The sequence below is a fragment of the Macaca thibetana genome, chromosome 3 (assembly GCF_024542745.1).
Source record: "Macaca thibetana thibetana isolate TM-01 chromosome 3, ASM2454274v1, whole genome shotgun sequence".
Lineage (NCBI taxonomy): Eukaryota > Metazoa > Chordata > Mammalia > Primates > Cercopithecidae > Macaca > Macaca thibetana.
Window position 1 is genome coordinate 155,104,086 of NC_065580.1, and position 24,701 is coordinate 155,128,786.

General features: G+C 48.8%; 1 protein-coding gene across 2 annotated transcripts in view; it reads left to right on the forward strand.

Annotated features, from left to right (window-relative positions):
* Positions 1-4,684: 4,684 nt before the first annotated feature.
* Positions 4,685-24,701, forward strand: part of C2CD2 (C2 calcium dependent domain containing 2) — a 69,621-nt gene continuing 49,604 nt past the window's right edge. The window contains exons 1-2 of one of the 2 annotated variants that reach the window (XM_050785689.1): positions 4,685-5,200; positions 16,407-16,505. In XM_050785689.1, the coding sequence (XP_050641646.1) occupies positions 4,922-5,200; positions 16,407-16,505 (378 nt within the window). In that variant the 5' untranslated portion in view covers positions 4,685-4,921. The remainder of the gene's footprint in view (positions 5,201-16,406; positions 16,506-24,701) is intronic. The other variant, XM_050785690.1, reaches the window with a different exon arrangement.

Sequence of the window (24,701 nt, forward strand, 5' to 3'; positions counted from 1 at the left end):
CCAAGTCTTAAAAGCATTTTGCTCAGAGGGAATTCTCGAAATGTCTGCCCCTAAGGGCTGCTGGGGGGAAGCTGTGTATTTCCACTTGCTAGAGGTCCTTTGTAGGGCCTGTGAAGTGACCATCACAGCCCCCCGGGCCCCCCAAGGTGCTGACCTCTCAGAATATTGAGGCCCAACTTGATCATTGAAGCAATACTAATAATATGAACCGCTTCAGGGTGAAGGGAAAACTCTTCACTCAGAGACAAACTATAAATGTTTTGGACCCTCTTCTTTTCCCCGCTTCTAGAAATTTAAGAATTACATGGACAACTTAACAAAAGTCCCATATTTTTCTAAACGTATTTTTTAAAACCCAAAAGTATAACAAAGTATAACTGCTTATAGACATGAGATTCATGACACTAGACATATCTATTAATTTCTAAAAATCTCACATCATCCCAGAACCTCCTGGGCTTGGTAGAGGAAGGTGTTCAAAGACTCCCAGCTTTGACGCAGGGATGAGGCACTGCACCCAAGACTGGGTGACTCAGCAGAGATCACCCAACAAACAATTCTCATCTCTACCTCGAGCATTTTAGAAATGTTTTAAAATGAAAAATAGAGCCGTGGATCTTGACTCTGGCCTCAAACCCAGCTACTAAAGCATTATGAAGAATAATTTAGAAACCTGGCTTCCTCCTTCCTGCCCAGAGGCCTGCCCTGCTAGCAAAGCAAGTCCTGGTCCAAGGTTTCTGGTGGACCCAGCAGGTTGTTGGAAAGCGGGCTTAGCTTGACCTAAACAGCTGGGAGCTGGGAGCTCAAGGGGAGCATGCAGGAGGAGCCACAGCCACAGTGATTTCCTTTATGAGCAGCTAAAAATAGCAAACAACCACTGCAGAGTGACAGACACCCATTTGAAGGTTTTGGTGGGGACAGAAGCCCTACCTGGGCAGAGCTGCTGTCTCACTCCTCGGGTCGAAGGGAGATGGGGTGGAGAGAGCGGTGCCGGGAGCAGGAAATGTCACTGCGGGGGTGAAGAATACTGTGCTCTCGGAGAACCCAGCCCTCCAGTGTCTTCTGCAGTGGGAGAAGGGGACTGGGAGCTGGTGGATGTGTGGGGCTGGGAGCTTACGTAAAGGGAGCCTGCTCTTTTTCATAGATTTATAAGATGTTTCTGTTCCAATTTCGTGTTTTAGCCAACTGCATTGTCCTGCAAGCCTGCATCATTCCTTATTTTCCCTCAATTTGCTTCTACACATAAGTAATCCAATATCTATATGTTGACATTCTCTTTGAAAACACTTAAGGGGGCTGGGCACAGTGGCTCACACCTGTAATCCCAGCACTTTGGGAGGCTGAGGTGGGCAGATCACCTGAGGTCAGGAGTTCAAGACCAGCCTAGCCAACATGGTGAAACCCTGTCTTTACTAAAAATACAAAAATTAGCTGGCATGGTGGCAGGCGCCTGTAGTCCCAGCTACTTGGGAGGCTGAGGCAGGAGAATTGCTTGAACCCAGGAGGTAGAGGCTGCAGTGAGCTGAGATCGTGCCACTGCACTCCAGCCTGGGTGATGGAGCGAGACTCTGTCTCAAAACCAAACCAAACCAAACCAAATCAAACAAAACAAAAAGGAAATTAGCCGGGCATGGTGGCACACTCTTGTAATCCCAGTTACTTGGGAGGCTGAGGCAAGAGAGTCACTTGAACCTGGAAGGCGGAGTTTGCAGTGGGCCGAGATTGCACCACTGCACTCCAGCCTAGGTGACAGTGAGACTCTGCCTCAGAAAGAAAGAAGAAGAAAGAAAGAAAAGAAAAAAGAAAAGACAAGACAAGAAAAAGAAAATACTTATGGAGGTGTGACAAATTCCAAAGTCGGGGTGGTGGTTAGTTTACAGTTTGTTAGAAGTCTCTAAGCCAAGTGGGATGGGCCAGCACACCTGAGACCTGAAGGAATGAGACGGGTTCCACCGGTCACACAGGACAGGCTCTTGTCACTGCCCACACGGCTGCAGGCAGCCTGTGTGCACACATGGCACGGGGGACACCGGGCCCTCGGTTTCGTCACCCCGGTTATTCTGGCAAGGGGACCAGCAGGACTCTAATTATCCGACTGCCTAGGTCTAGCTACAGGTCAGGAAATAATTAGACTTTTCTGCCAAATAAGAAGGGATTTCTTTTGTTTCTGCCTAAAGTAACACAGAATAGAAGAAAAGAAGAGCAGTTCCCCCCACCCTTACAGACTGGAGTGCCTGTGTGTAACAGATGGGTCACTTGCAGGAAGTTGATAGTCTCATTCTTTTTTTTTTTTTTTTTTTGAGACAGCGTGTCTCTCTGTCGCCCAGACTGGAGTGCAGTGGCGCGATCTCGGCTCACGGCAAGCTCCGCCTCCCGGGTTCAAGCCATTCTCCTGCCTCAGCCTCCCGAGTAGCTGGGACTACAGGCACCCGCCACCACACCAGGCTGTTTTGTGTGTGTTTTTAGTAGAGACGAGGTTTCACCATGTTAGCCAGGATAGATAGTCTCATTCTTATTTCCACTTTCTGATAACAGACCTGGCTCGCAAGGGCCCATCCCCAGCTCACCTGGGCAATCCCCGTCTAATTTTACCTCCCTGCCAGCTTCCTATCCTGTTCCCCACAAAGGCTCCCTGTCCAGCTGCTGTGCGATTCCTTCCTCTTTCCTGAAGAAAATCCAGACCCACGGATTCGGGGCCAGAATCCCCTCTGATGTACCAACTACCGGCCCCGCAGCAGACTCCTGGCTAGGGTAGAGAAGATCAAGTGCTCAGTCTATCTAATTCCTTTCAAGGTCAAGTTCCCTTAACACAGGTGCAGAAAATAACAGGTGAATCACTTTCTCATGGTTTAGGCCTGTGTTAGGCCCTGGAGAATCTCAGGCTAGTATGTTTCTATGGCACTCCCTAAGGACCGCATCCACTCTGCAAGAGGAGGGCACAGGGACACGTCCCACACACCACACCACACACACACACACACACACACACACACCACATGCACTGCACTTACACTTCACACATACACACACACCCATGCACCACCCATTCACACTCGCACCACTCTGTGCACCCCACACACACCACATGCACCACACACACCACATGCACCGCGCACACCACATGCACCACACACACCACATGCACCACACATATCACATGCACCACACACACCACATGCACCACACATATCACATGCACCACACATACCACATGCACCACACATATCACATGCACCACACACACCACATGCACCACACATATCACATGCACCACACATACCACATGCACCACACACACCACATGCACCACACACACCACATGCACTGCACACACCACATGCACCACACACCACATGCACCACACATACCACATGCACCACACACACCACATGCACCACACACACATGCACCACACACACCACATGCACCACACATATCACATGCACCACACACACCACATGCACCACACATATCACATGCACCACACACACCACATGCACCACACATATCACATGCACCACACACACTACATGCACCACACATACCACATGCACCACACACACCACATGCACCACACATACCACATGCACCGCACCACACACACTACATGCACCACACATACCACATGCACCACACACCACATACACCACACACACATGCACCACACACACTACATGCACCACACACACATGTGCCACACATACCACATGCACCACACACACCACATGCACCACACACACCACATGCACCACACACACCACATGCACCACACACACATGCAGTGCACTTACACATCACATATACACACACATCCATGCACCACACTGACACACCACACACACAAACACATGCACCATGCTTACACATCACACATACACACACACCACACCCATGCACCACACATACACACTCACACCACCCTGTGCACCACACACACCACACTCACAACACATCACACCACAGGTACCACACTCACATCACACCACATGCACCACACACGTCACACCACATGCACCCCCGGCTCCATACACACTGAATGAATAACACAGCCACACAGAGGGCAGGGCCTGGGCCCGGTACTGAGTCCCTCCTTGCCTCTGAACAGCACACCCCCTAAGGCAGGCCCAGCCCACGGCTCCAGGGGCTGTCACAGATTTCCAGGGACTTTCCGAGGAGGGAGCCTGGAGCCTGTCTTGCTGGCGAGCAAATGGCAGTCCTCGAGATCACCCTGACTGCGCGCTGTGCACACGCACACTCACACGTGCGCACACACACGCACTTGTGCAAGCGCGCACACGAGCCAAGCCAGGCAGCCGCACAGCAGCCGCCAGGGTCGGGTTGATGAATCCGGAGGCCCCGGTCACCTCGCGGCCCGCGGACAGGCGCCGGAGGGGCTGGCGGCGCGCGCACGTGGCGGGGCCCGGGCGGCGGGCCCTTTAAAGGGGCGGGGGCGGGCCGCGTTGGTAGCAGCCGGGAGAACGGCGGCCCCCGCAGGCCCAGCCGCGCCCCCTCCCTCGGGCACCGCCCCCGCCCCGCCCCGCCCCGCGGTCCGAGCCTCCTCCGGCCGCTGCTGGGCCGCGGGCGGGACGCCCGGGGCGGCGCGCGCAGGAGGAAGCGCGCCCGGCCGCGGCCCAGGAACTTCCCTGACGCCGAGTCGGGAGCGCCGGCCGCGGGGTCCGCTCGCGCCCCTGTTCCGCAGGTGTGCGGGGCTTTCGCCCAGCCCCGGCTGCGGCCGCCGCGCATTTCCTCCCCGCTCGCCCCGCCCGCAGGCCCCGGACCGCGCTCCTCGCCGGGCTCCGACCCCGCCGCGCCCCCTCCACGCCCCCCGCGCGCCGCGGCCGCCGCCAGCGCGTGTCCTGAGTCCGCCGCTCCGGCCCGGGGCTGCCGGGGAAGTTGGGGCGAGGCGGGCCGGGGATGCGCCATGGCCATGGCCCGGCTAGGCTCGTGGCTTGGGGAGGCGCAGTGGCTCGCGCTGGTGTCGCTCTTCGTCGCGGCGCTGGCCACGGTAGGCCTGTACCTGGCGCAGTGGGCGCTGGCCAGGGCGCGACCCCAGCCCCAGCGGCGGGCGGTGGAGCATGGAGAGGGGCAGCGCCCGGGGTCCGACGCGCTGCTCTCCTGGATCCTGACGCTGGGCAGCTGGAGGAGCCAGTGGCAGGCGGCCTGGGTGACCGCCCTGAACGAGGAGGCCAAGAGGAAAGGGGTGAGTTTCCGGGACTGCGGGCCGGGGGGCGGCCGATGCCGGGGCGGTCTGTCCGGGCCAAGCTCTTTCCTGGAGGCGTCGCCACAGCCCCTGACCCAGGCGAAGTGTTGAGTCCTCTCCCCAGCGCAGAGCATCCTCCAGAGTTAGGAGAGAGACGGGGGAGCGAGGACCCTTGACTGGGAGACAAGACAAAGTGATTGATTTTATTCTCCAAACGGCAGGTGCTCCAGGCCCTGGGCTCCGCGAGGGACAGGCTGGCGGTTGGAGGGACTGTCAGTAGCGCTCATCCGCGCCAGTCGGTACCTCCCCTGCCTGGAGTCCCGACGCGAATTCCCGTGCCCGATCGGACACTCACTGAGCTTGCACATGATACACGAATAGCTGTGACCCCAATGTGCTTCCACCTCTCATAGAGCTGAATTTCACCAAGAATTTATCTCCAAAGACTTGCATTCCTTGGCATATAAAAACAGCGACCGTTTGCTGAGGGCCAGCTGCTGGGCAGACATCCTACCGAGGCTTTCGGTGCGTCTGCCATCTCTGAATCCTCACAACTCCCCGGACATAGGTGTTATCACTGTTTTACAGATGAGGAAACCGAGGCCCAGAGACGGCAGGCAGCCTGCCCAGTGCCACACAGCTCGTGGGCGGCAGAGCTGGCATGTGAGCCCAGCTGCCCTGGCCTGCAAGCTAAGGGCCTCGTGTCTTACCTCTGCTGCCTCACAGTCCTGTGGGCGTTTCTGTAGTCGCTGATTGTTCCTTGACTTATTTTTGCTTTTAAGACATCTTAGTTTAATGACAAGTTCCTGGTATGTACTGTTCTTAGGCGTTTCACAGGAGGAGTTGGAGCCTGGGTGAGTTTGGGGAGGCACCCCTAGTCTTGGCCGCTGCTCCGCCCTTCCAGGCCACAGTTTCCTGCACCTACATATAAAGCTCAGTGGTCATTCGCTGTGGAAATAGCAGAATTGCTAATTTTGAACGTCTGGCCCCATCAACCTTCAAAATATTCCATGGCAGGCCCTGTGCCTGGTCCTTGTGCCATGGCCTTGGAAGACATGGCCATGGAATTAAAAAACAAAAAAGCTTTGACTATCAGCAGACATCCAGCAAATCAAGAGACCTTGTTCTGAACTCTTGAAAAAGAACATAAATGACTGTACTTTTTGGAGGAAAAAAGGCTTCAGGGTCAGTCGACTGACTTTTGTCCTGGTGCCCAGAATCTGTGCCTCAGCTGTCCAGAGCTGAAGAGTTTCTCAGGGAAACCAGCGGTCTCTTGTGGGAGCCCTCCACTCCTGTTGGCCTCACATCCAGGAGCAAATGCAGGTATTTCCCCAGGAAGCTTCCATCACTGACCCCTGATTGACCTGGTTTCAAGGCTTCTGAGGCTGAGTCCCCTCCAGGCTGGTGGCGCGATTGGGCACCAGTCTCATCCGTGCCCTTTGTAGGAGGCAGGCGAGTGTTGGGCGAATGACCTGTGAGTTCCGCTTCTAACTCTGGAGTTTCAGGCCCAGAGGCAGTGACCTTACCTTCTGTATATTTGGGATGGTTTGTTTCCTGACATGTATGGATTGGCTTCAGAAAATATGATCCCCTTGGATATGATCCTTCCATATTCCCATCTGCCTGAAGTGTCGAGAGGCAGAGAAGAGGACGTCCCTGCCCTGACATCTGTCTTGGGCTGGTCAAGTCAATCTGAGAACACGGAAGGAAATATTTGAAAGTTTTGGGTAAAAACTTTTTACCTGAGTCTTCGTGTGGGATCAGGGAGGGTTTGCATTCAGGGAGAGAGAGGGTCTCAGCTTGTCTGCACCTTCTCTGTTCTCTGTCTGCTGTTGGCCACACACTGCAGTCTCATACCCCTGTCTCTCCTGACTTCCTGCCCGGAAGAGGCAACAGTGTCCTGGATTCATGCTCAAAGCAACCCAGGACCATCTCTGCCATATTTGCATGGACATAGTCCATTAGTTCTGTGATGACAGTCTTTGGTATTGCTTACTTTCCTGGGGACTGGGGTGGGGGAACACAGTCCTGATGCCTGGGAATGTCATTTCATTTCCATTCGAATGGAACGTGTTGCTGGCAGATAGGATCTGGGTGACTGGGCTCCCTATGAGTGATGGTCGCACACCCTCCCCGCATCCTGAGCCATCGCTGCTGTGTCAGTGATGGCATTGTGGGTGAGCAGGTGGTGGTGTTTGCATTCCTGGCCGCCCTGAGTCCGGTGATTGTCACATACATCCGAGCATCCTGGGCCATCGCTGTTGTGACAGTGATGACCGTGTGGGAGAGCAGGGGCTGCTGTGTCCATTCGTGGCTGCCCTGACTCTGGCAGGAGTTTCTCGCTGCCCTCCCCCACCTCAATTCCCACTAATCCCGGATTAGGGCTGACACTCCGAGCCCGCTCTCGCCCGGAAAGCCACAGCTTAGTGCTCCCCCTCCTGCCTCTGCCTTGTCCTGATGTCACTCTGTCCTACCCAGGGAGGAGACCAGTTCTTGGCCTGTCACTTAGGGATTGAGAAGACCTGGTAATAACTTAATCACATGCAGCATTCTGTCTGAAAAGTGGAGTTTTTTATACAACGGAGACAATAACTCCTCCCATTCCAAGTTTTACCCCACCTTTGTATTTTAAGATGGAAAGAAACCCTAAACTCTTCTAGCCAAGCCCCTTCCTTCTCCAGAAGAGGAGACTGAGGCCCCTGAGCTGGAGGAATTTGCTGAGGTCTGCCCATCAGTGGCTGCAGCCTGTTCCCTTGTGGGAAGCAGTTTCAACTTGGAGACCTAAATGTTTCCTTTAAATGAGAGCCAGCGAGAACGGCTCAGAGAATAGAATTGTTAATGTGTTATCCTAAACAGTGGGGCTTGCACCTCCCAGGATCCAAGGACTGGGCAGCACCCTAGGAGTCCTCGTGCTCTCTGATGACCACTGCAGCAGCGCAGACTCCCCATATCGCAGGGGACCTCGGATTCCCACCCTCACTCCAGAAAGGGCTCTAAATTTTATGTGACAGTGATTTGCACTGACCTCAGAGGAAACCATTGCTGATCTGCCAGCTGGCCAGGTGGACGCCAGGTATGCAGAGATCGCAGGAGTCCCGCCCAGAGAGCTTAGCGACACACATGCCTGCCCCCCACATCTGCCTCAGTAGGCTTGGGGAGCACACTGTGAGGGTGTCCCATGGTTGAGAATCACTGGTGAGAAGCTGCTAGAACACACCTGCCATCCATCAGAGTTACTCTTTCTTTTTTTTTTCCTTTTTTTTTTTTATTGTTATACTTTAAGTTCTAGGGTACATGTGCGCAAGGTGCAGGTTTGTTACATAGGTATACATGTGCCATGTTGGTTTGCTTCACTCATCAACTCATCATTTACATTAGGTATTTGTCCGAATGCTGTTCCTCCCCCAGTCCCCCACCCCCCGACAGGCCCTGGTGTGTGATGTTCCCCACCCTGTGTCCATGTGTTCTCGTTGTTCAACTCCCACCTATGAGTGAGAACATGCGGTGTTTGGTTTTCTGTCCTTGTGATAGTTTGCTGAGAATGCTGGTTTCCAGCTACATCCATGTCCCTGCAAAGGACATGAACTCATCCTTTTTTATGGCTGCATAGTATTCCATGGTATATATGTGCCACATTTTCTTAATCCAGTCTATCGTTGATAGGTATTTGGGTTGGTTCCAAGTCTTTGCTATTGTGAATAATGCTGCAGTAAACATCCATGTGCATGTGTCTTTATAGTAGCATGATTTATAGTCCTTTGGGTATATACCCAGTAATGGGATTGCTGAGTCAAATGGTATTTCTAGTTCTAGATCCTTGAGGAATCGCCATACTGTCTTCCAAAATGGTTGAACTAATTTACACTCCCACCAACAGGGTAAATAGAGTTCCCCTTTCACCCAGCACCACCTAAAAGCAGTTGTTTGAGCTTTGACTCTTGCCTCTCCATTTGGTGTGGTGTTGCAGACACCTCATTCCCATTGATGTGATCACTCTTTGGTCGTAGAGAACAGAAGATGCCAGAACTGGCTCAGTCTCAGGTCAGGCTCCTTAGACTGAGAACTAATATTATGGTATCCAAAAGCACCAGTTGAGATTTTCTTTTTGCTCCCCTGTGATTACATCAGTATTTACAAAGTGGTTCATGATCATCAGTTATACCCTCAACACCCGCTTGGGAGTCTCCGGGACTGCTGTCCCACAGTCTCCTTGACTCTGGGATCCAGCGTGCTTGCTGCCGATGGCCCCTGCCCGTGGGCTGCGTAGCACTCCCCCCAAGGCTGATGCTGTCTGGACCACGTGTGGGCAGCACCCGTCCCGAAGTGAGGCCTGTGTTCTGTGGCCTGCGCTCTGGGCTTGTCTAGTAGCGGCCCACCTGAGTGGGATGAGGCCCCGGACGAGGAGGGTCCCCAGTGCTGTTTGTTTCTTTAGTCCTTCAGCCCAGGGTTTCTTTAAAGGAATGTTCCAAATACAAATGATCAAGACTATAACTATCAAACAATTTGTGGTCTTTGTAAAAAGAAAAAAAAAAAAAAAGAAAGATGCTGTGTGGACTTGGAACATGTTATTAATAGCACTGACTTGAATAGAAGTTTCTGCATTTACAAAGTAAACAAAGTGGCCACCAGACTTCAGAGTCTTTGCATTATATAATGACCTTCCAGTTGTGCTCACAAAGTCCAAACTCCTTGACCAGTGACAGGGACTGTGGTGTAGGAAGAAGCCAGTTGGTAGAACTGTGGCAGCCACTGTGGGGAAGGGCCATGGAGCTGCCCTTCCCTCCTCCAGTAGAAGGAACTTGGGCCTCTTTGGGGCTGTGAACCCTGCGCCCTCCACCGTGACCCCTTCTGTCGCTCCAGTGTCCAGGGACTTTTCCTGTATGGGGCCTTCCCACAGGTCATTCCTTTTGTTTGGAATTCTTATCTTTTTTTCTGCTTATTTGACTTCTCTAAATCTTTTGGATCTTGGCTCAGAGGTCCCTGATCCTCCCCTTCAGCCAGGATGCTCCCCACCCTGCCCTCCTCCCGACCCCCTGGAGTCACTTATGCCCTGGTCAGCTCCCGGCATTGTGAGCTGGGGCAGAGCCAGGGGCCGTCCAGGCAGAGCCAGTCCCAGTGCCCGGCACAAAGCCGGCTCGCGGCAGGCTCTGGTCTCAGTGGGGTGAATGATGGGCCTCTGGAGGAGGAGAAACAGTGGTGATGCCCATTCCTCCATCTGGACTCAGGCCTTCTGTCTTGGGAGCCGGCCAGGCCTGGGCAAAACAAGCTGTTTAATGTGCTTTGTTTTTCACTTCTAAAGCATCAACATTAAAGGAGGCTCTGATGACTTTGCAAGTCATCAATGCAAAACCCAGGAATAGGCGCCAGTTCAGTTTGTTCTTTGCACTTACCCATTCTCCCAACAAGACAGGAATTCAGGAAAGTGTGGGTGTAGTGTTCACATCAACTAAAATTCCCCCAATGCTAACTTCCATTCCCGCGGGCCCCTTGTAGGTTGCCGAGGAGGGAAGGCACTTCTTCAGCCTGTGGAAGAGCCTGTGGGGAAGCCGTGGAGCTGGGTGCGGGTTTGCTTGGTGCTCCAGCTCTGCCCTCCCAGCTGTGCGATCCTGGGAGAGTCTCTGTGCATCACCTGCAGGAGGGAAAACTTTGGGTTCAATCCAGAAAACAAAATCCACTCTCCTAGCGGTGAGATCAGATCTGTGTGAGGCATTTAGCAAAATGCCTGGTGCATAGTGAGACAATAAAGGTAGGCTGCTCTCTTTAAAGTCTTATTTTTTAAACTTTTTATTTTGAACTGCTTTCACAGAAAAGTTGAAAAAAAATGATTTAGCTTCCATATATTAGTCGCTCAGCCTTGCATAACCACAGCTCAATGATCAGAACCAAGAAATTAACATTGGTGCCATGTTACTATGATTCGTAACACAATAAGATTAATGTAATGTAATAATTCAAGAAATTTAGGCCAGGCGCGGTGGCTCACGCCTGTAATCCCAGCACTTTGGGAGACTGAGGCGGGCGGATCACCTGAGGTCAAGAGTTCAAGACCAGCCTGACCAACATGGAGAAACCCCCATCTCTACTAAAAATACAAAATTAGCTGGGTGCGGTGGCATGTGCCTGTAATCCCAGCTACTTGGGAGGCTGAGGCAGGAGAATCGCTTGACCCGGGAGGCAGAGATTGCAGTGAGCCAAGATTGTGCCATTGTACTCCAGCCTGGGCAACAAGAGTGAAACTCCGTCTCAAAAAAAAGAGAGAGAGAGAAAGAAAAAGAGAAAGAGAGAGAGAGAGAAAGAAAGAAAGAGAAAGAAAGAAAGAGAAAGAAAGGAAAGAAAGAAAGAAAGAAAGAAAGAAAGAAAGAAAGAAAGAAAGAAAGAAAGAAAGAAAGATTAACATTGTCACAACGCCTAATGACTAAAGCGAAGGCCTTCTTTGAATTTCACCAGTTTTCCACCTGTCTCCTTGTATTGTTCTAGGTTCCCATTAAGGGTACCTGTGGCGTTGAGTTGTGACTTCTTCATCACCTGCAGTCTGTCAGGGTTTCTCAGTCTTCCTTTGTTTTTTATGACCTTGATAACTGAAGACTATTGATCATTATTTTGCTGACTATCTTTCCATTTGCTTCGCATTTTCATATGGTTGGAGTGAGGTTATACAAACCACAGAAGTGGTGTGCACTGTGTCTGGGGCTTGTGACGTCAGTGTGTCTTGTTGCAGTGGATGCTGAGCTTGGTGCCTTGGTTAAGGTGAGTTCTGCTGGGGTCATCCTCTTGTATTTTATGTCTCCTCCTGTATTAGTCTATTCTTGCATTGCCAGAAAGAAATGCCTGAGACTGGTAGTTTATAAGAAAAGAGGTTTAATTGACTGATGGTTCTGCTGTCCAGGAAGCATGGCAGATTCTGCTTCTGGGGAGGCCTCAGGAAACTTACAATCATGGTGGAAGGTGAAGGGGAGCAGGCTCATCTTCTATGACCCAGAGCAGGAGGGAGAGAAAGAGGCAGGAGGTGCTACACACTTTTAAACAACCAGATCTCATAAGAACTCACTCAATGTACAGTACCACGTGGGGATGGTGCTAAACCATTCATGAGAAGTCCCCCTACCATGATCCGGTCACCTCCCACCAGGCCCCTCTGGCAACACTGGAGATTACAATTCAAGATGAGATTTGGGCAGGGACACAGATCCACATCATGTCACCTCATATCTTTCCTGCTGTAGTTAACAGGTAGTGTGGGGACATACTTTGAGCCTGTGCAGATCCCGTCGCTCCTCGAACTTTTCCTCACTGATTTCACAACCATTGGTATATCTTGTGTGCAGTGATGACGCAGGTGCAGTTCGCTTGATGGTGACTTTCTGTTTCCTCTTCCTTGCTCTCTTTATTATCTGGAACTCTACTGCAGGAGAGATCTGTCATTTCTCCTCCAATGAGATATTTATCTGATTGTTTAGCTCAATATAGACTCAATGGGTATTTATTTTATTCTGTGGGTTATAATCCCATACTATCACTATTTATTATATTGTTGTATCAGTTTGTTTTCCCACTGCTTTGAAGGACTTCCCTGAGAGTGGGTAATTGATAAAGGAAAGACATTTAATGACTCACAGTTCCACATGGCTGGGGAAGCCTCAGGAAACTTACAATCATGGTGGTAGGGGAAGCAGGCACCTTCTTCACAAGGTGGCAGGAGAGGGAAGAAGGAAGGAGGAACTTCCAAACACTTATGAAAGCATCAGATCTTGTGAGAACTCACTATCATGAGGACAGCATGGGAGAGACCGCCCCGTGATCCAGTCACCTCCCTCCCTCTACAGATGGGGATTACAGGGCCCTCCCTTGACACGTGGGGATTACAAACAGAGCCACACCAAATCAGTTGCTTAAGTTTTTCTCCTTTGGGCCATCAGGGTGCTCCTTTGAGAGTAGCCTCTTGTGTTCTTCCATCAAGCCCACTTTTTTTTTTTTCATTTCCTTCATGTTTCCACAAAATGTTTGTTTTTGGCTCCCCACAGGCCCTGGATTCAGCCACTTCTTTAAGCAGCCCTGATTCCTTTTATTGGAGAAGTGTTTAGAAACCAAGACCTAGGCGTTGGGTGTGTTCATTACCGCTTGGTTCTCATTGCTCCTCTTCAGTGCTTCAGTGTTCAGCAATAGCAAACATACATGTGTATACCAACATGTGTGCATGTGTCTATATTTCTGTGTATTTCTCACTGCATTTATCTTAAAAATCATGATTGTATCCTGTACCTTGGGTTCTAATCCAACAGAGTTCATTTTAGTTTTTTCCCTTTCTTATTCTTAACTCCCTTCTCCAAGAGTAAGACATTGGACATCTGCTGTCTTATTTACTTACTACTTATATGTTCAGTTCTAGTATATGCATAAAGTAGTTTCTGAGTTCCCAACCTATGAAACACATTTACTGGATTACAGCATTTATGTGCAGTCAAGATGCAGTTTTCCAAGCTTCTTAGGTTATATCTGTATTTTTCCCATCCCCTTCAGGGTGGTTATATTGTTCATTTGTAGTGCATGTGTTTGTTGGTGCACCAGAGCCACACAGTTTTAATTATGGGTTTTCTGTAGTCTGTTTTAATGTCTGGTGGAGCTAGTTACCCTTGTCTTCCTTTTTCAGTGTTTTCCTGGCAATTCTTGTGTGTTTCTTTTTCCATGTGGACACAAAGTCTTCCTTTAAGTGGACTGGGGTCTGGAATAAGGGTTCTCTCAGCATTGACACAGCAGCAGAGATGCAGAGATACCTGAATTTGTGGTTGTGTGTGGCAGGCAGGCACACCCTGCTCCTGAAACTCAAGGTCTTGGCAGATCAGAAAAGGAAAAGCAATCTCTCTTAATAATTCATTTTCTTTGTGAGACCACCCCTTGACCTTAAGTTTCCCAGCAAACTCTTTTTTTTTTTTTTTCTTTTGAGATGGAGTCTCGCTCTGTCGCCCAGGCTGGAGTGCAGTGGTGTGATCTCGGCTCATTGCAAGCTCCGCCTCCCGGGTTCACGCCATTCTCCTGCCTCAGCCTCCCGAGTAGCTGGGATTACAGGCGCCTGCCACCAAGCCTGGCTAATTTTTTTGTATTTTTAGTAGAGATGGGGTTTCACCATGTTAGCCAGGATGGTCTCGATCTCCTGACCTTGTGATCCGCCCGCCTCGGCCTCCCAAAGTGCTGGAATTACAGCCGTGAGCCACCGTACCCGGCTGCAAACTCTTTTCAAGGTTTGAATTCAGAAGGTAGCAAGGGAAGAGGGTAAACACTGCATCTGCTGCCCCAGGGGAGCATGCGTCTGCACCTAGGCTGGTGTAGGGCAACGTCGTATCTTTAGACTACTACAGAAGGTACATTGTTTCTCCACTGCATCCTCCCAGCGGCTGGCATGTTGCCTGCTCATGGTTCTCTGCCTGGCACTGTTCTCTGTGCTGGGTTCTGTTCTCTCAGGCCAGAGAGCCTGGTGCACAGTACTGTCTCATTACCAAGCTCACAGCGTGGCCCTGGCCAGCAGGTCCCACCCAAACAAGCTCCCACCACAGAGAATGCCAGCAGAGCAGCCCTGAAACTGTGATTTCATCCCTGTTGAGTAGTGCATTTAATTCTTTGCTGATTTTTTTGGGATGAGGTAGATAGTGCAAGAACAGGGTGAGGTTAGAAGTGTATAAATCAAAATGTTCTGTCGCTTTTAGGTTTACATGGGTCATTGGGAATTCTTAAGAAATAGCCTCAGCATAACCTCATTGCTTGCTCACTTGCACCATGCTTGCTGGAATCGCCATGGCACGGTTTTACACCGCTTCCCGTCTCCCACCCTCGGTCATGCCTTGTAGCTGGACCTAGCTCACTGCGGTGGAGATGATATACAATGGGAGCCTGTGGGGCTGCGTGTTTTTTAACCACCCAGTCAGAGCTTACTTAAACCTGATGTGCTTTCTACACCATGTCAGGAACAGAGTTCAAGGAGAATTTCAGTGTGGGGTTGTGTCGTTGGCAATACACATTTGGCCTTTCGAGAGCTTAGTTTTGAAAGAGCAAGACTTGGCTGGCCACGTAAACCCTGGTTTCTTTGTTATAAAACGTTGGTCTTGTTGCCTTGTGGTCCTGTTTATTTAATTGTGCATCTCTTGTTTGGGGATTTAATTCTTTCTCTTTGAGACAGGGCCTTGCTCTGTCGCCCAGGCTGGAGTGTGATCCAGCTAAATACAACCTTCACCTCCTGGGTGCGAGTGATTCTTGTGCCTCAGCTTCCTGAGTAGCTGGGATTACCCATGTGTGCCACCACACCCAGTTAATTTTTGTATTTTTGGTAGAGACAGGGTTTTGCCATGTGGTCAGGCTGGTCTTGAACTGCTGGCCTTGAGTGATCTGCCCGCCTTGGCCTCCCAAAGTATTGGGATTACAGGTGTGAGCCACCATGCCTGGCCTTGCTTGGAGATTTTTAATTGGAAGAACCAGAACAGACATGAGCTGACCGAGTTTCCTGAAAGGATGCTGGGGGAACATGCAGAGCCATGGGCAAAGGTGAACCTTGGGGCCAGGTGGCTCCAGAGAGCTGTGAAGTAGGAGCCAAGGAGTCTACGCTGTGGGCAGCCACCAGCTGGGCTCATTTCCAGCCAAGGAACCTTGGTCACCCTCTCAGATCCCAGGCAGAGACCAGGCCTAGGGGGTAGGAGAAGAGAATGGGGGCACCCTAAGTAACCGTGCCACAGCAACCACACGCAACAGGGAGAGGTGCCTCTCCTAGACCAGAGTAGAGGACCGTCCCTAGCAGTCAGGGAGGGCACAGCCGGAGCCCACTGTGCCGGCCAAGGTGACCGCTAGACCCACAGATCCTCTAATGTGCACGAAGCGGCCCTGCCCCAAGAGTCTGTTTCTTTCCTTATGCTGTCAGCAGGAAGATTCCGAATGCCCTTCACAGGCTTCCTGCAGCATCTTCAGCTTCGCTCCTGGGTGCCTGTCCTTTCCCAGCCTTCTCCTATAACTGAATCCTGCGCACTGAGCACAAGCCATCAGCAGCTGCTCCTTGGATGTGCAAACCTACTGATATTTAGCCGCTGCTGCTATTTAGAAGCACAGGGTTAACAGAAAGACGTGTTAGTACATTTTCTTAATTTTTCAGAATTTTAAACAGATACGTAATTTAAAAGATGCAGCCCCTCCTGTGCATGCCCCTCCTCATGCCACTCCTCTGTTCCAGGGCCCGCCTTTCCTGTCCTTTGAGGAGGACCCGCGGCAGCAGCCCCTGGAGCTGGCAGTGCAGGAGGTCTCCAGTGTGCTCAGGTCGGCCGAGGAGAAGGTGAGCCCGGGAGCCCCTTTCCCTGCAGGAGGAAGTGAACTTGGTGCCGGGGACAGGCAGTTTGCTTTGTTTAGAATCATCAGGCCGGGTGCGGTGGCTCAAGCCTGTAATCCCAGCACTTTGGGAGGCCGAGACGGGCGGATCACGAGGTCAGGAGATCGAGACCATCCTGGCTAATACGGTGAAACCCCGTCTCTACTAAAAATACAAAAAACTAGCCAGGCACGGTGGCGGGCGCCTATAGTCCCAGCTACTCGGGAGGCTGAGGCAGGAGAATGGCGTAAACCCGGGAGGCGGAGCTTGCAGTGAGCTGAGATCATGCCACTGCACTCCAGCCTGGGCGACAGAGCGAGACTCCGTCTCAAAAAAAAAAAAAAAGAATCATCGAAAACGCAGAACCCTTTACAGTAGGAAAAAAATCAAAACCACCATCTGGTCCATCAACTGATGGGTGGATGAAGAAAGTGTGATCCGTCCACATAATGGGACGTTATTCCGCCTTGAAAAGGAGCGAAATTCTGACACTCGCTCCAGTGCGGGTGAACCCTGAAAATCAGGTGTCAAGTAGAAAAAGCTGGACACAAAAAGCCTCGTATTGTGTGATTCCATTTATATGAACTATCCAGAGTAGATAAACCTGCAGGGACACAGAGGAGGTTCTTGTTGCCAGGGCCTGGGTGAGGGACTCTTGGGGGAAAATGGAGAGTGACTGCTGATGGGCTGAGGGGTTCATGTTGGGGGGATGAAATGTTCTAGAATTGATGGTGGTGTTAGTTGTAGAACTCTGTGAATATATTAAAAACCATTGATTTGTACAGCTTCGACAGGTGAATCATATCTCAGGGCATCTGATATCTGTTGCTCAAATATGTACATCCTGTTGTAGACTTTATATATTATGATATATCTCGTTTTATATACATATGTTTACATATATATGAACTATGTAGATGTTATGTAGAATTCATTTTCCTGTTGCTAACAGTTTATATGCTCAACTTACTAGACTCATCAGATACCATAAAGCATAAAAGCTTCTGAAATAAGTCCTAAGACACTTCCTCTCTGTCTTTTTTGGTTTTGTTTTGTATTGTTTTAGGGATGGGATCTCGCTCTATTGCCCAGGTTGGAGTGCAGGGGCATCAGCTTACTGTACCCTTAAACTTCTGGGCCCAAATGATCCTCTTGCCTCAGCCTCCTGAGTAGCTGGGACTACAGGCACGTGTCACTGTGCCTGGCTAATTTTTTTTATTTCTTTTTTTGCAGAGATGGGGTCTTCCTATGTTACCTAGGCTGGTTTTGAACTGTTAGTTTCAAGTGATCCTCCAACCTCAGCCTTTGGGAGCAAGTGCTGGGATTATAGATGTGATTCTCCATGACCAGCTGAAATTTTCTCTTTAATACAAGTCTTACCCTTGTACTCATTATATTATTGTTGTTGTTGTTATTATTATTATTATATTTCTTACTCTTGGGCTCTGAATTTTCCCCATTAATAAAAACGGTTTATTTGCCAGTTATGTTCAGCATAACTAGAAAAAATCCAAAGACCACCTCCATGTGGAGAAATACAATGTTCTTGTTGGCTGCTGAATGCACTGATTTGTAATTTACAGTCTAGAGTTGCAGTTAGACATGAGGGTATGGTCTCACTTTAGGAGGGAAAAGAAGGAATCAGTGCTTCCCCCCTTCCCCATAACTCACATGTATATTTCCCATATGTGCATATAAAGAATCTGTTTTTGAAAGCATCATCTATAATGAAGTTCCATTCTCTGTTCCTCCTCTTCCTACCTACACTGATGACTGTTCTTCTAAAGTTGGTCTGCTCTTTCTTCATTTTCAGCCTGTGTTTATATGTTGCCTGTGTTGCTGTATGATGTTTATGGCTCTGTCTGCATTTTTTTTTTGTTTGAGACAGAGTCTTGCTCTGTCGCCCAGGCTGGAGTGCAGTGGCTGGATCTCAGCTCACCGCAAGCTCCGCCTCCTGGGTTTATGCAATTCTCCTGCCTCAGCCTCCCAAGTAGCTGGGACCACAGGCGTCCACCACCTCACCCGGCTAGTTTTTTGTATTTTTTAGTAGAGACGGGGTTTCACTGTATTAGCCAGGATGGTCTCGATCTCCTGACCTTGTGATCCACCCGTCTCGGCCTCCCAAAGTGCTGGGATTACAGGCTTGAGCCACCGCGCCCAGCCTCTGTCTGCATTTTATTATCAAGTTAGGTGTGTGGGTGCCATTTAGCAGACAGCAAGGAGGGGACGCCTGTGTGGCCCCAGATGGAGGAGAGTGTTGCGGGCCCCTCCACCCCACCTCTCACGAATCCCTGTGACAGCTGGAGTATTTGTGTGTTTAACATGTTTATCATTTTTTATGTACTTTTGCAACAAGCTTTCTCTATGTAGATCACTGTAATTTTGAGACTTCTCCAGGTTAGTTTTTGTAGTTCTTTTCTTTGTTGTTCATTTTGCTTCAGCTATAATTCAGGATTCCAGATGAACCCGAGCTCACTTACCCATCTCCTATTACTGGGTAATTAAATTGTTTTCTCTTTTTCGAAAGTACAGGTTGGTATCCCTTATCTGAAATTCTTGGGGTCAGGAGTATTTTGGGTATCAGATCTTTTTTTGGATTTTTGAATATTTGCATTATTTTTTACTAGTCAAGCATCCCGAATCCAAAATACTCCAGTGAGCATTTCCTTTGAGCATCACATCGGCACTCAAAAAGTTTCAGATTTTGGAGCATTTCAGATTTGGGATTGTTGGATTCAGGATGCTCAGTCTGCACAGAGAGTGCTGCAGCAATTGTGTCTGTTCATTGCCTCCCGACTCCTCAGACAAGCACCGGAGGATCCCAAGAGAAGGCATGAGCCTGGCGGGTCGCTGGTGTGCACACTTCAGCTTGGCCAAGTATTCCTGAGTCAGTCATTAAAGTGCTGTTCCGGTTTTCTTTGCCCCAGCAGCATAGGAGAGCTCTCCTTCCTGCATACCCTTGTCAGCACTGGAGCCACACTGTTACATAATCCTTGCGATGAATGTGAGGAAGTTACTGGAAAATACTGGGGTTGCAGGAGGGAGCCCATGGCAGCAGTGCAGGATGCTGAGCCTGGCACAGCCTGGAGAACTGGAAGGGCCCTGCGGCAGGTGGTCCAGTGCCCATTTTACACCTGGGGAGCTGAGGCGCAGAGAGCCGTGGGCCTGCCCTCCTGGAGCCCGCTGCTTTGGAAGTGCCTTCCCGGATGGCGCGCACCCTCTCTATTTGTGGCAAATAGGGACTGAATCCCTTTGTGGCTGGGTGGTTTCTGTATGGTGTTTTCTGGTGCTTTCCCAGTTAAGAGAGGAGTGGAATGTTCAGGCCTGGCCTGGACAGAGAGTGGAGGAAGCGGAGCTGTGGAAATAGCAAGACTCTATCTTTAAAAAAACTTCATATTGCCAGAAAAGTGGCCTGAGACAGTAGGTGATTCAATTGTAATCCCTTTAATAAATACAATTCCAGAAATGGACATGACAAAAATAGTACATGTAAATTAGAAGTTAAAAACAGCATTGTATTTGTACAGCCATGACCATAGTAACATTTTTCATAACGGTTGAAATGTGGAAGCCACCCAAGGGCTCACCGATAGGTGAATGGATAAGGAAATAGAATAGAATTCAGCCATAGAAAGGAAGGGCATTCTAGGCCGGCCACCGTGGCTCAAGCCTGTAATCCCAGCACTTTGAGGCCGAGGTGGGCAGATCACGAGGTCAGGAGTTCGAGACCAGCCTGGCCAACATAATGAAACCCTATCTCTACTAAAAATACACAAAAAGTTAGCTGGGCGTGTTGGTGCGCGCCTGTAATCCCAGCTATTTAGGAGGCTGAGGCAGGAGAATTGCTTGAACCCGGGAGGTGGAGGTTGCAGTGAGCTGAGATTATGCCACTACACTCCAGCTTGGGTGACAAAGCGAGACTCCATCTCAAAAAAGAAAAAAAAAAAAAAAGGAAGGAAGGACATTCTGACATAGGCTATAACATGAATGAACCTTGAGGACATTATGCTCAGTGAAATAAGCCAGATGTGAAGGGACAAATGCTGTGTGAGTCCACTTCTTAGCGGTCCCTAGAGTAGCCTGATTCAGAGAGACAGAAAGTGGAATGGTACGTGCCAGGTGCTTGGGGGAGGAAAGTGGGGACGTAGTGCTTAGTGAGGATAGAGTTTCAGTCTGGGAAGATGCAGCTTCTGGAGGTGGATGGTGATGATGGTTGATGCAACAAAGTGAATGGACTTAATGCCACTGAACTGTGCACTCAAAAATGGCTAAAATGGTCAATTTTATGTTATGTGTATTTTACCACGATAATAAAAGATATGGAAGGGTATAGAGATTTCTTAAGTTTTCATTATTTCACATAGCAAGCTTTGTTTAATTTGTTTACCCTTCCTTTACCTGAGCTATGATTTGTCAATCCTTGTCAGGGGTCAGTGACTTTATTTTCTTTTTAAAATTTATTTTTTTAATTGACAAAAATTGTACATATTTGTGGTATGCATCTTGATGTTTTGATATATATATACATGTGGAATGGCTAAATCTAACATGTGGATGATGTCATATACTTAACATTTTGTGTGGTTAGAAATTTAAAATCTACTCTTTTAGCAATTTTCAGGTATATAATATATTGTTACTAACTTTAGTCACCATGGTATCCAATAGATCTCTTGAACTTATTCCTTCTAACTGAAATTTGATATCCTTTAACCAATACCTCCCCAGTGTCCCCAACTCCCTAGCCCCTGGTAACCACCATTCTGCTCTTGGTTTCTTTGAGTTTAACTTTTTAAGATTCTACTTATAAGTGAGATCACGTGGAATTTCTTTCTGTGCCTGACTTATTTCACTTAACATAATGTCCTCCAGGTTTATCCATGTTGTTGCAAATGACAGGATTTTCTTCATTGTTAAGGCTAATATTCCATTGTGTATATCTGCCACATTTTCTTTATCCATTCATCTGTTGATGGACACTCAGGTTGATTCCATCTCTTGGCTGTTTTGAATAATGCTCCAGTATCTTTTTAAATTACTGATTTTATTTCCTTTGGATCTATAATGGACCCTTGAACAGCATGAGGGTTACGGGCACTGACCCCTTGTGCCATCAGAAATCCACATATAGGCCGGGCGCGGTGGCTTACGCCTGTAATCCCAGCACTTTGGGAAGCTGAGGCGGGCGGATCACAAGGTCAGGAGATCGAGACTGTCCTGGCTAACACGGTGAAACCCCATCTCTACTAAAAATACAAAAAATTAGCTGGGCATGGTGGTGGGCACCTGTAGTCCCAGCTATTCAGGAGGCTGAGGCAGGAGAATAGCATGAACCCAGGAGGTGGAGCTTGCAGTGAGCTGAGATCGCACCACTGCACTCCAGCCTGGGTGACAGAGCAAGACTCCATCTCAAAAAAAAAAAAAAAAAAAAAAAAAAACACATATAACTCTTGATTCCACAGAAACTTAACTAATAGCCTACTGTTGACCAGAAGCCTTACTGATAACATAGTCAATTGACATGTATTTTGTATGTTATCTGTATTACTCTATTCTTACAATGAAGTAAGCTAGAGAAAAATGTTATTAAGAAAATCATGTGGGCCAGGCATGGTGGCTCGCACCTGTAATCCCAGCACTTTGGGGCTGAGGCGGGTGGATCATGAGGTCAGGAGTTCAAGACTAGCCTGGCCAACTTGGTGAAACCCTGTCTCTACTAAAAATACAAAAACATTAGCCAGGCATAGTGGCAGGTGCCTGTAATCCCAGCTACTCAGGAGGCTGAGGCAGAGAATTGCTTGAAGCCGGGAGGCAGAGTTGCAGTGAGCTGAGATCGTGCTGCTGCACTCTAGCCTGGGTAACAGAGCGAGATGCCATCTCAAAAAAAGAAAAAAGAAAAGAAAATCATATGGAAGAAAAAAATCTATTTACCATTCATTAACTGGAAGTGAATCATCATAAAGGTCTTCATCTTCATCGTCTTCACATTCAGTAGGCTGAGGAGGAGGGAGAGGAGGGGTTGGTCATGCTGTAGCAGGGGTGGCAGAAGTGGGAGAAAATCCACGTATTAGTGGACCTGTGCAGTTGAAACCCATGTTGTTCAAGGGTCAGTAGTATACCCAGTAGTGGAATTGCTGGATCATGTAGTAGTTCTCTGTTTAGTTTTTAAAGGCGCTTCCATATTGTTTTCTGTAATGGCCGTAATAATTTACGGTGTCACCAACAGCACACAAGGGTTCCCTTTTCTCCATGTCCTTACCAGCACTTGTTATCGCTCATATTTTTGCTAATAGCTATTCTCACAGGTTTGACGTGATATCTCCGTGTGGCTTTGATTTGCCTTTCCCTGATGATTAGTGATGTTGAGCATTTTTTCAGAGACCTGTTGGCCATCTGTATGTCTCCTTTTAAGAAACGTCTATTCAGGTCCTTTGCCCATTTTTTAATTGGGTTATTTGTTTTCTTGCTGTTGAGCTATTTGAGTTGTTTATTTATTTTGGATATTAACCACTTATCAAACATATGCTTTGGAAATATGTGATTCCATTCTGTAGGCTGTCTCTTCACTCTGTTGATGGTTCCTTGGCTGTGCAGAGTTTTTAGTTTGATGCAATCCCATTTGTCTGTTTTTGTTTTTGTTGCCTGTGTTTTGGGGATCATACCAAAAAAAATCATTGCCCAATCCAATGTCTTAAAGCTTTCCTTCTGTGTTTTTTCCTAGTAGTTTTATAGTTTCTGGTCTCACATTTAAGTTCTTCATGCATTTTGAGTTGATTTTTGTATATGTGTGAGATAAGGGTCTAATTTCATTCTTCTGCATGTGGATAGCCAGCTTTCCCAACACCATTCAAGGAGTCAGGACTTTTTTTTTTTTTTTTTGAGACAGAGTCTTGCTGTCTTGCTCTGTCACCCAGGCTGAAGTGCGGTGGCGCAACCTCGGCTTACTGCAACCTCCGCCTCCTGGGTTCAAGAGATTCTCCTGCCTCAGACTTCTGAGTAACTGGGCGCAGTAGCTCACGCCTGTAATCCCAGCACTTTGGGAGGCCGAGGCAGGTGGATCATGTGGATCAGCCTGGCCAACATGGTGAAACCCCATCTCTACTAAAAACACAAAAATTAGCCGGGCGTGGTGTTGTACACCTGTAATCCCAGATACTCGGGAGACTGAGGCAGGAGAATTGCTTGAACCTGGGAGGCGGAGGTTGCAGTGAGCCGAGATTGTGCCATTGCACTTCAGCCTGGGCGACAGAGCCAGACTCCACTCGGAAAAAACAAACAAACAAAACAAAACAAAACACGAGTCAAGGCTGTGAAGCAGCAGCCGTGTTGTCCTGGTTAGGAGCAGGGTTCCTTGCTCCGTTCTTTTACTTCCTTGTGTGGCTCGGCTTCTTACCTGTAAAGGTAGAGGATACTATCCACCCCCTAGACAGGCTATGAGGATGGAGTGAGTTACTGCAGGTACAGCATATGGAGCAATGCCAAGCCTGTGCCAGGCTCAATATTTTCGCCTACCTCTATTGTTATTTTTGCTCACGTGTTTATTTCTTCACTGTTCTTAGACGTAGAAGAGTAGAGGTACTTGAGAAAGAGTATGTGCATTTTTAAGGATCTTGATACGTTTTGTCAGAAAAGCAACCTTAGGAAATAGACTACTTTTTATTTTTTGAGACAGTTTCCCTCTGTCACCTAGGCTGGAGTGTACTGGCACAGACACTGCTCACTGCAGCCTTGACCTCTTGGGCTCAACAGTCCTCCTGCCTCAGCCTCCCGAGTAGCTGGGACTACAGACATGCACCACCATGCCTGGCTAGTTTTTTATTTTTTCTGTAGAGATGGTGTCTCACTTTGTAGCCCAGGTTGATCTTGAACTCCTGGGCTCAAGTAGTCCATCGTCTTCTGCCTCCCAAAGTGCTGAGATTATAGGTGTGAGCCACCTCATCCGGTGAAAGTGGATGATTAAATTGCATTTGTTTTGATACAATTACAGAAATAGTTCATGCTCATTAAAAAGTTAAAAATAAAAATGTCCCAACTTTGATTATTATTATTTTTTAACTATCGACCTCCTGCTGCCGCCTGCTGGGATGGGGCTGCTGTTAACCTTGTTCTTGGAAGTTTTTCCTGCCAGAGAAAAAGCACACAGCGGACTCTTGTTTTCTTTTG